Source organism: Macadamia integrifolia, chromosome 14 (assembly GCF_013358625.1).
Source record: "Macadamia integrifolia cultivar HAES 741 chromosome 14, SCU_Mint_v3, whole genome shotgun sequence".
Classification (NCBI taxonomy): Eukaryota; Viridiplantae; Streptophyta; class Magnoliopsida; order Proteales; family Proteaceae; genus Macadamia; species Macadamia integrifolia.
This window is the reverse complement of record NC_056570.1, coordinates 5,936,724-5,949,189: the sequence shown is the minus strand read 5'-3', so window position 1 is coordinate 5,949,189 and position 12,466 is coordinate 5,936,724. Positions and strand designations below refer to the sequence as shown.

The 12,466-nt window shown below is 36.6% G+C and overlaps 1 protein-coding gene across 1 annotated transcript; it reads right to left on the bottom strand.

Moving 5' to 3' along the window:
• Positions 1 to 8,598: 8,598 nt before the first annotated feature.
• LOC122062038 (cyclic dof factor 2-like) lies at positions 8,599 to 12,139 on the bottom strand. The gene is made up of 2 exons (XM_042625671.1): positions 11,706 to 12,139; positions 8,599 to 10,513 (listed from the first exon to the last, which is right to left on the bottom strand). Exons 1-2 carry the CDS (start codon positions 11,835 to 11,837, stop codon positions 9,113 to 9,115), a joined length of 1,533 nt encoding a protein of 510 aa, XP_042481605.1. The 5' UTR covers positions 11,838 to 12,139; the 3' UTR covers positions 8,599 to 9,112.
• Between the last annotated feature and the right edge of the window lie 327 nt (positions 12,140 to 12,466).

Below are 12,466 nucleotides of genomic sequence, written 5' to 3'. Positions count from 1 at the left end.
TCTTGGCTACTACTTGTGACTCACTATTTGTGTATAATTGATTATTCTTGGGTGGTCAGGTTCATTTGATGACTATTTTTGAGGATATATACCAACCAGTTTTGGGTGCTCTCTCTATTTCAAATTATATGTATCCTAAGCCAAATTCTACAGGTGTTTGCTGTGGATAATGCATTAATGGCTTATCCCCCAAACCCTCCCATTTTTTTCATGGGTAAATGTCAAATTGACAGTAGTTCCTAACAAACCAATAATTTCAAAGAAATTTTTATTTTTAATTCAATTTTATTGTGCCACCATCCTTTGTGGGATGTTAGAAATGATTCATTAGGGCATTGATCAGGGTCATTGTTAGGCTGCCAAAAAAATTTATTTTTTTCACACCTTATTCTTGCTTAATTTCAAAATGGGTGTAGCTTCAACCTGGCATGGTTTGTCAAAAAAATATAAAACAATAAAATGTCAATTAATTCCTTGGCACAAGAAATGCAAGTTTTTGCCAAGTTGGTAAAGTTGATCTAAGGAGATAAACTAATGTAAAAAACTTTGAGAGAAACTTATAAGAAAAGGGGTAAATTACAGCTAATATACCCAACATTTGAGGAAACTATTTTTGGGAACCTCATGTTTCAAAAAATACATTTGGAATGTCTCATTTCTTATATTTATAATTTTGCCTATGGATGATGGATCCTCCGGAGTGATTATCCAATGCCAATGAACCTATCGAAATCCAGTGAGTCCACTCCAATCTTTGCATCTCGTCCCCCTCCCCACTCTCTCTAGGCATCTCTCTATCTTTCCAATGCTTCCCTCTTCCATTTCATCACATTTTAGACATCTTTTACACATTGTTGATCATTATCAATCATTCTTTTTCTCTACCATTGGGTGCCTTAACTATAATTTCCCTTAAAAATTTCCATCGCCCACCAAAAGGATCAGATCCTCCCAAAAAGTTCCAACCCACTAATTCAATTCTAATTTTCATGTTACCTTGTCATTTTGAGTATTTTGTAACCTACAAATAAAACTAAAGTTAAGTAGCAACAGGAAAAAAAAAATCAAAGTTTACTCTTCCAAAACACCTCACTTTTTGAACAAAGCCCTACTTGTGTCTCCAACATCCACAACCAACCCTGGATTTAAGTTGAGTTGCATAATACAACATACTTCATAATAGAGAATTATTAAATTTTAGTTCATGTTTTTGCTTTTGTAATATCAATTAAGATTGAGATTGCTTCCTCTTATTGGCACAAGCTAGCCCAAGACCTACACTATAACTGACTATTGTTAATTTTTTTTAAACAAATCAAAGCAAAATTAAAGCATTATTTGATTAAAAATAGAATCAATGAAGATATAGAAAGTGTTGTTTCTCAAATATGAGTAACTAACATCTTTCCTAAAATTTAAGCTTGTGTTTGGTATGTATTCTTGGAATGCATTCTAGGTTAATAAAGTATTACAAAAAATCAAAGCAAACACGACCTTAGTCTTCCACCCATTATCCATAAACATATGGACTCACTATTTATATAATGTATATTTGTCATCTCATCTCCTCAACCTCAAAACATTTTGTGTCCCAGAAAATTTAACCCTTTAAGATCTCAACTTCAAATCGTGATTAAAGAAAATGAATTATACAGGTATACATCTATACATTAAAATCATTGTATAACAGATTTATTAAAATGAAAGTTGTGTTTGGCATAATTTTTTAGAATACATCCCAAGAATGCACACCAAAAATGCAGCCTAAGCCAATACGAAAACCCATTATCTGTTTAATTTATTTTGGAGACATATGTTATAGGTCCATCTCAAAATAATTTGAGGCTTGGGTTTCATTTTTGGGAAGATTCATTTATCTCATCTCTTCTTTCAGTCAATTTACCTAGATAATGGGCACCCTGTTAACCAAAATTGGCACAGCTAATTAATATATAATCATAGGAAATGACTACTATAAATGATAGCAACAATAGCTACAACAGTATCATTGTACTTCTTCTATTTATACTACTAACTTTAACATTCTTTCTTTTTTACCAAAAAAAAAAAACTTTAACATTCTTAGCCCTTTAAAAATTGTGTAGATCTAAGTGGTCAACAAAATCAGGCGATTGTCATTGGTTAAGAAGATATCTAGTAGGTTGGTTTGAAGTCAACTTTTTTTTTAGAAGGTTTGAAGTCAACAAAATGGGGCATTTTAGAGATTAGATGGCTTCCACAAATATTGCAGTGCACGGAACTACAACTCAAAACCATTTTAGTATATTAGCCAGTTCCACATTATCCTGTGTTTAGACTAGGCAAGCCCCTCTTCTGTATAGCCTAAGACTAAGTGATCGATCATTGAGCACAAGTAAGTGAAGCCTCCACTAAGTCCACATGATTCTTGGGCACAACATAATACAATTTTAAAAAGTCTAGAACCTAAATATACTTTAAGCAACATATAGTGGGTTCATACAGAAACGAAATGGTGACTAAGTTCATATCAAGCCTGGTCATACCTTGTAGCTAGACCTATCAGCATTGACGTTTCAAACAAGGATAAAGAACCAGACTAAATAGTTACTCCATAATCTAAATGTCTCTCCAAGTATTGCAAAATTTGAGTTACATCATATAGATGATCAATAGTAGGGTTTATCCATGAATTGGCAGACCTAATAAGCAACATTGTTGATTTGGGGCCTCCTTAATACTGTAGGGTATTGAAGGGCCAAACAACACTCTGTCCTCAACAGGATGGCTAGAGAGCTTAAAATCACAAACAGTAGTGGAATTAGGAACATGCCAAGCACTGTTTCTGTTTAAGCAGGTCCAAACCAGCAATGGCCATTATATAAGTAGATTTTTAATGGTAGATATACTGATTTGTTTCTGTGAAAACATTGTAGGGATTAATTTAATTTATGAATTGATGTTAGAAGGAAATCCTATTTGAGGCTTTTCTCTATCTATCCTCTTTTAAAAATTGATTTAATGCAGAACAGATGGCTTGGTATGGTACTTCCTATATATATGTTCCTCTCATTCCTATTGATTTTATTTGTCTTCTCCATTCTTTGATCCAATCTTTTTTCTTAACTCAATTTCCTTCTATAAAACTTAGAGATTCTTTAGTAATGTCACAACATCGATGCCGTCAAACCCATCAACAAACTCCTCAAGCACTTTGATCATCAGCTTCAATTTATGCTAGCATCAGGGCTGGAAAGCCTGAGAATATCAATTTTCTCTTCCCTTAGTATTCTTTTGGTCTCTCTCTAGTGAAAATCTTGATTAGGGTTATGTAGTTGTGATGCAAAATTGTAGACCTATTTTATTTGGGAAAATCAATCTGAACATGAGGTGTAGGAAACACCCATATTTTATTTTGTTTAAATTTGTTCTCTCCTCAAAAAAATAAATTAAAAAATCCATTTGTGTCCTCATGTTCAGAAAACTTCTTACTCAAAAAAATTGTTCAGAAAACCCTTTCCCTATTTATTTAAAACACTAAAATGCATTTTTAAAGAGAGAATCATATTTTGCTTAATGGGTTAATCATGTTTATGAGTTTCCATCCAAACTAAACTACCAGGGGTTAGTTGTTAAGTTCATCTTTTTTCCTTATAAAATAAAGGTAGCAACGGAATTATTCTAGATATCTGAACTAAACCAGCTCATATAGATACAGATCCTTCATACTGTACGGCCCCATAATTCTCTTGATAGTAAACTAAACATACTTTTCTCTGCCGCATGTTTACACTTCTGATTAAGTATATATTGAACACTTTCTTTAATAATTACTACACTAACATCATCTTAGAAACCAGACCATTAAGACTAATTTATAGATTAATTTAAAGAGAAAAGAATTTTTTAATTTACTACTAGTGCAAGAGTTCTCTGTCCAGGAACACGACGCTGCAACAGCACAGGGGCCAATGCTCAGGGAACTCAAATATTTGATTCATGGGAAGTATATTAGAAGAGTTTTTTCATTACTTTTTTCTTTATTTATGTCCCGTGAAAAAAATACTATGTCAACTTCACGTATAAGAACCATGGGATCTTAGCCTACTTGTGCAGGACTGTTATTTGGAGAAAAGTTGTTTAAGTGGAGAATGAGGGGGAAGGGAAGAAGCAGTATTTTTATGAGTGGTTGATGGTAGAATACAGAGAAGCACAGTCACGGTTTGTATGATAGTTTTGTGGAACAGCTGTTAAAGGTCGAGCACTTTTAGGAATCCAAGTGTTCATTGCATGCATGTGCCCCACCAAACCAAAAAATGTTAGTCGGTGGTGTTTCCAAGAATATAAGTTTATTAAGGTATATATTCTCTATTGGGTTTTATCTGTTTAATTAATTTAATAAATGAATTATTTGTTTTGAGGTTGGTGGTGGGTAGCCACTTTGTTTATATGTACTAGTGTACAACGTTATCTAGGGTTTTGGATTGTAGCCATGAATGGAAAAGAAATGCCTGCAACTGAAAGGGAAAGGAATCTCACATGCTTTGCAGTTGCAGGCTTTTTAGGATTCTAAAGGTTTCTTTCTTATATTCTTATGTCTACTTGTGGGAGGGTTGATATCATCACTTTCCAAATGTCCCGGGTTCCATCACTGCAGTCTCATGGGCTTCAAAACCAAATTTCTGATGTATTCTCACCTTCTGTTATGATTCTAGAGGATTCAACTGCAACATGATGGAATCACAAGTTTACTTAGGTATGAATCTATGTTAATATATATATATATATATATATATAGATTTAATGTGTTCACAATATCCACCGGTGAAATTGATGAAGATTATTTACCATGTGATAAAGAGAATAATATAGAAACGTAACCCTAAAAGCGACGTAGAAAGTAATGGAAAAACAAGAACAAACAATACATACAGATTTACGAGGTTCACTAAGATTACCTATGCCCTCGATAAGATGAGATTCTACTTCACAATCAATGGAGAATAGGATTACAACGCTCGTTCTCACATCTCTCAGTATTACTTGCATTACATAGAAGACCATTGCTGATTAAAAGGATCTTTGTAGTTAAAATTGCAAGGGAAGAAAGCACAAAAGCCAAAAAGAGATTGGATTTGTATTTCGAATATACTTGGGCTTTGGTCGTTGACTCGTTGTATTTGTTAGTTGCAGAGCTTAGAAAGTGCAGCCATGGCTTTGTGATTGAAAACCTGATAAGTGATAATATTAATCTATGATCTTAGTTTAGAGAGAGGATTTGGTTGGTTATATTGTGAACCGAGGAGAACGTATCTAACCAATGAAATTGAAGGAATATTCAAATCTGACAAGTGTACAAGTAATGAAACTATGTGGATATCAAGTGTCATGGTGAACTCAGACAGAGGACACTTTGCAGCGGCGTGAATGAGAGAGGGAGAGCATTTGCAGCAGTGGCGAGCTTGCTTGAGATAAGTCATTGAGGTCGAGGAAGATGAGTGCAGAAAAGGGTAATTTGGAGACTATAGAAATTAATGTAAGGTTGACGTCATCACTTAACAGGGTTATCTAATGGAAAAGGTACACTTGATAGAATCTTTAAACTATAGGCATAGGGAGTGGTATTTTTGAAATTATGTGGGGAGGAAAGTGGTATTAAGGCAAAGTACATGGGAGGGGAATGTAATTTTCTTAAACAAGAATTAAACATTTAGAAAAAAAAATATGAGAGAATTTAAAATTTTTCTTATTTCTCAAAAAAAAAAATCTGTTTTTCATGAGAGTGATAGATCCATAAAGACAAAACACATGTAATTTATCCCTACAAAATTAATGATGCATCTAAACCAAGAAAATAAAAAATTTCCAAATACATTTCACACTCTTTTTGGTCATAGGTTTCCTCAATCGTCAGTTGAGAACATTTTTTAATTGCGTGAATATATGCAATGTGGCAAATGGAATAAGACCCAAATTTTGTGAGATGATAACCCCAATGTTCCCTACTAGCCTGTCAAGTTTCAGCACAAATAAGTATTTTTTAAGCGAAAAATTATGACCCTCCCCAGACCTCGCAGTAGTGGGAGCCTCATGTAAAAGGTAAGTTCTTTTTTTAAGTGCAAAATTAAACTTTAAAAATCTAAGAACCTGAAAGGGTGCATGAGCAAACATTAGCAATTGAAATATACAAGGATACATACCAATACATGTGTCATTTAGACACCTAAATATAACGCGTCGTTAATCCAAATCATAGACACTTCTATTAAATGGTCAGAAAATCATCACGTCATCCTAAGTCATGGCTCAAATAGTGCGCCTTCTAGATAATTAAGCTTATCTCAACGAGGTTTTATAAATGAATATTCCATTTTTATTTCGTGAAACTCTAAATTAAATGCCTTTATTCATTTTATTTTTTTCTTCAAGATTACTCAATATATGATATCCATCTGTGGGTTGCCTAAATGGTAAAAGCGAATTGAGGATTGTGTGGATAGGCCGTAGACGTACCTATGATTTAAGTGGAGACCGTGGTGGTGGGTTGGCAATGGGTTATTGTGCTAGTCTCCCCAAAGATTAGTCTAGATACGTGTAAACTGACCCCAACACTGTGATTATTAAAAAAATAATGGTACATATAAGTTTCTGTGGGCCCTTTGAAAGATGCTTCAAACTTGCTCTTCTTTTTCCTTTTTTCTTTAAAGAGGCTTCTTCACTTGGAATTTGACCTAAATTAGAAGAATTTTTTCTTTTTTTTTCATTTGGACAAAAGGACGAAACGTGGAGGAAAACCTGCAATCAGGTAAAAAATGTCCAAGAAAAAGTGGAGGAGACATCCATCAAACCCGGTATATATTGAAACAAGAAGCACCCTGAGCTAAAAGATAGGCCTCTCTATGGGAAGAGTGAGAAACATGTGACAAAACAACTTAAAACAACGAAATCAAAGCCAAAACATCACCAACCGTAAGCCTAGAACCCAATCTAAAGTCCCAAGGCCATTGCTAAGAGCATTAACAATAGCTAAACAATTTAACCAAAAAAAAAAAAAAAGAAAGAAAAATCTAACAATCAGGTAAACCAGAACAACATCCAACTGCAATCACAAAGGCATAAAGATGATCCCGAACCGCCCCTGCTTCCACGGTCATGGCAGAGATACCAGCACCAACTATACTCTTAGCCGCAATGAAATCACTCCAAACACCATTTTGAAGAAGAATCCCAACACCCATCACAAGAACTTGTGCATAAGATGGCAACCAAAGGCAGTGCCAAAAGTGAAAATAGCATTTTTCAATAATAAGTTTTTAAGTCTATACATCCTCTGCAGCCACCGCACTGATGCGGTGAACATCTAGTGCATGGCTGGGAGCCCCTTCAGGTATTTACCCGACGCACCCAGTGGGTGCAGAGGACGTGGACTCATTTTTTGTAGTGCCAGAGATGAATTTCATTGAGAGGGATCAAGAAAAGCAGTACTTCCAGCTCAGGATGACTATCGCAGAGAGAAATTATTACCAATAGGCAATAGGGGCCTAAGTGTCGGCAAGGAGATTCTTTCCTAAAGTGCTGTGTGGAGAAACCTTTCTTGCTTAAATAAATACCAAGAAATTCATGGTTAGGAACTTAGGATAATTTAAAATAAGTCATACACTCCATCATCATGAGACACCTAACAAGTTATTGCTTATTAGAGATCTGATTTTTTTTATTTTTTTATTTTTTTAAATTAAAGGATATATGACGATCTAGAAAATTTTAAAAATGGTGCAGTAATGTGTTTCAAAATTGATATAGATTCCATAAGGCATGGCTTTATAAGTATGCACATTTTGATCAGTTTAAAGCCTTTTTTTTTGTGGACGGAGGAGGGACAGCTATAATTGGATGTGTTCCTTTCAGAAGTCACTTGACTCTTCTTTCCTCAAGTGGGATTTTTGAAAAAGTGACAAAAGACAAGACCACGGTAACAACTTAAGATGAACAATAAAGTATTAGGCACAGTACAGCAATCAAATCCTGAAATCTTCAGTCAAATGAGATTCTTCTAAAATTTCAAGGGTAGGCAGAGATGGTAAAAGGAAAAGAAAGGGAACAGGTCAAAAAAGGAACCAAGAACTGTTCACTATGTGAAGCACCCACACGACCCTCTTTCCAAATCAACTGGATTTTGAATTGTTACCTGCGGTAAGGGATCTTGTGTCTTTGCCCTCACAAACTAACCAAGCAGTTACTAGGCCTCAAGAATGCTTAGGAATGCCAAAATTCAGGATCTGGGCCAGCACAAGGCCACTCTATACGACCTGGTTTCAAGGATCAAGATCTAACTGGCCAGATTGCCTAATCTGGATCAGGATAAGCAGTTGCCATCATACCTGTGGAAATCAGTCATAGAACAGGCTGGATTGGTTGATCCAGTATCTGCCACTGTTGTTTAAATCTTGCAATTTAAATATTGTACCTAGATGTCCCAGAATACCAACAAACAATCAACTCTGGATTTAGCACTAACAGATCCCCAAAAAGACAAATCATAAGCTTGCAAAAGCAGTTGAACAGTGCACACTTATGTTCTTACAGGATTCAGAAGAGATGTTCTTCAAAGCAAGAGCCTACAAATAATTAGTTAGCTGATAATTCAATATCTTGATCTCAAGTTAAGAAATTCAGACCATAGCTTACAAAGCTGCAGCACTCCTCATAAGCCATGAACATGACGGAAGCATTGGGCGGAAAAAGAAACAACTAAACTGATGGGGGAGGGGACCTGCAATTGCATCCCTCTTTCTCTCACCAGTTCAAAGCCAAAACATATGCATGAGACTACAATTCTGGAATCTATTAGTCTGGGCAAAGTATCAAGCACTATAAAAACTCTGCCACTAATTATACCCTACTATTTACAGCATAGCGACGCAAACATTTTAGATGGTGTCACCAACCTTGTGAATTCTAGTGGCTTTTGACCATCCAAACCAAGTACAAATATAAATCGCTGCCATGAAAGACAGCACCTGGAAAAAGCAGCTAGCTTGTGCTCTATACAACAAAATGCTCCACCAGTATGCATGAGTCAACCATGGCCATGGATATAAGCTCTACACCACTTCACGCATGCACAGCACAGTCATGTCGTCTCTTGAAATGTCTGAGAGCGGGACAAAGCTGCAGGGTTCGCTTGTAACACCTGTGTTGCATCTGATGCAACTTGGTCTTCCATTTTGGGCTGGAAAGCTTTGAAAATGCCACCTTTTGTTATTGGTTCATTCTGATCCGGCTTAATACCCAAAGTAGCCCAAATAGAACTCTTTGCAGCCTCGTCAGGGTCATCAATTCTCAACGTCTTAGGAACCCAAAGACTCTTCTCCAACTTCTCTTCCCCTTGTACACTTACATCTCTAGAATGCTTCCCTAATGTTGGTGAACCATTCCCCGAATGGCCACTGTTGCTGGTAGAGGAGGATGAAGAAAGACTACCATTAGATCCAAGCCATGGTACATTCCATGCAGCTGCTGGAGGCCAGTTAGGCATACAACCCCAATAGGAAGGTGGCATAAATGGGAAGGAGATGCTTGGTGTGCAATAGGCAGGAGCTGCGACCATAGGTGGAGAGGCCCATTGGACTGGACTTGAATTGCTGCTATCCTGTCCATAAACCAACTCAGATGAGCACCGGCCTGCTGGCATCGCGGCTACATTATTCCAAGCAGGATTCCATGGGTAAGTCCAAGGTGGACCAGGGTAACATTGGAGAGGATGAGTAGGAGTAGGCCCATTACATCCTGGTGTACCATTTTGCAGAATCTGTGCAACATTTTTGGGATTAACATTTTCTTTGCAAGTCGAGACCGTCATTGAAGAGACACATGAAGGGTTTTCTCCATTTTCTGCACAAGCCACGATTCCATTCTCAACCTTTCTCTTCTGTTCTCCAATATTGAGCACTGATGCCATAGAGTTGCATAGAGGTGTATCAGGACCAAACTTTAGGACCGTCCCATTTCCTTTCAGAGTTTTTGAAGGGATGGGCAAGGCCCCACAGGAGACAACTTGATGATTTGATGAATCAGGGTTGTCACCCCTGGTACTTGGCATTGCATCAGAGGACATCATCATATGACGATACTGCAAGGCTGAGTGCTTATTCTTGCGCCGTCCTGCACCAACAGGAACATTTCTCATTGTTCCACCAGCAGTCCAATATCTCTGGCAGTTCTTACAGAAGTGCCTAGGTTGGTTAACGTTGTAATTATTGAAGTAGCAGAACTTTGTATCCAAGCTGTTGCACCGAGGACAAGGAAGGATCTTGTCAGGCTTCTTCAGAACCTTCTCTTGGGAGGCCACATCAGTATCACCCTGATCTTCATCGTGCTTAGAATCTATTGTTGCTTTCTCCTCCACCTCAGTTTGATTTTGGTGCTTGCCTTCCTTACTATCATCGCCCAAAGACTTATCTTGGATTCTAGACTCTTCTGTAGGACCATCCTCATCCTCATCCTCTATCTTTTTTGTTTCTCTGTATGCACCCTGAAATAAAAATTAAATTATTTGAGTACATAGCAATTTATGAATGAATAAGAAATCATTAGCATCATGAGCATCTAGAAGGTGTAACCATCAATCACGAAATAATGACAAATCAGTGTTTCAATTAATTGTTACTCCCAAAACAGAAAAAGGTTTATCCAAATCAAATTTTCAAACAATCATATAAATTCCATCATTCTAATATTTTAATAGCTTTAATTGTATCACAAAATGGATTTAAACCACATAACTAACAAATTTTTATATCAAGACCTAATTAAGGAACTCCATGCCAACTCAGATTGAAACAGAATAAATTCCTTATTGATTGCCCGGAAATAAATCATAAAAAAACGTAATTATATTTGGGAAGAAGCTGAAGGAAAAAATTAATTATTGCAACAGCGATAGATTCTAAACAAACTAGAAACTTCCATGTGGGTAGGAATGCAGCCCATGTGTAGGATTTAGCACCAGTGGACAAAACTGCAGATGAATTCATAAACCAGGCAAACAAGCTTAAAATCTGCAGTCAGCAGAAACGAGGATATAGCAGCATGTAAATAGTATATACTCAGTACCCAATTTGCAGATCCTGTTAATATAGTTAACTAGCTCATGGAAGTCCCACAACAACTTTGTGTTTCTGCTGTAACAAATAAACAGGCTAAAAAAACAGGGTAGCCCACATAACCTATTTGGGATGTGAAGCAATTACGGCTTCACATCATCCTAACAACAGGTGCTAAAGCTTAACAAATCTGACACCCTGAAAACCAATAGAAAAGTTTATCTGCTTTAAATTTTAGTAAATCTAACTACAATTCAATTATCCTCTGAACAAATATTAGTATTTTGCTCTTGAAAATGAAAAATCAAACAATAAGAATCAGGACAACCCACTTAACCTAATTTTCATATATTCTATATTTTCCTTACATTTGAGGTTCTATTACAGCACATAAATCAAATAGAAACTTCAAATTACAGAGGCCAAAATTCAATAACACAGAACCCCAAAAAGAATAAGAAGAAACTCAAATAATACAAATTTAAAAAGAAATCAAAATCTCACTACCAGTTTCAGAATATTCATCCCCTAATCAGTCCATACCCCAAAAAAACAGAGCAGCAGGAGCTTAGAAACAGGAAACAAAAGAGTAAAAGATGTATTGCTATATGCATATCATACCGTATCCTCGGATTCCACCGGAAACTGAGACTCAGGATCCGATTTCTCCCCTGTTTCAGTCGGAATTTGATTCTCCAGCAACGGGATAGTCTTCCCAAAGAGCTTAATAGCCGGATCTTTGATCTCTAACATTTCTAGTCCCTTCGATTTCCGTCTGAAACCCAAAGAGATCGACGCGCATGTCCTTCGCAACAGAGCAAACCAAACCAAACCAAAAACATAGATCAGAGAAAGAGAGAAAAAAGAAGAGAGCGAGCGAGACGGAGACTTGGTTCGAAAAGCAAAACCCAGAAAAAACCCTTGGGAGAACAAAAATAAAGTCCTCTTAAAAGCACCAAGAACGTGACGAAGTGAGGGATGAGAGCCGAGAGGGCCGAGACTTCCTTTTTTTATTATTATTTTAAGCCAAAAATCCTTCCCATCTCCTCGCTCCTTTTCTTTCTCTTGCCCTCTCTCTCTCTTTTTATATGATTTTTTTTACCGGAAAACGTCGGTTGTGTATTATGCCAGTTGTCATCCTAGTCAGCGGTGGGCGCAATTCTCAGCCATGAGTTCTCGTGGCTGAAGATCCAGTGGATGATGTCAGCTTCTGAAAAGTAGCAAAAAGGAAGCCCATCCCCTCCCTCCTCTCTCTCTCTCTCTCTCTTTACGACTTTCCTTTTTATTTTGTAGTTTCGTCGACGTAAAGGTAGAGAGAGAAACTCTTCAACTTTTATCACTTTCTCTCTCTCTCTCTTTAAAGCTATCTTTTTGGATAAGGA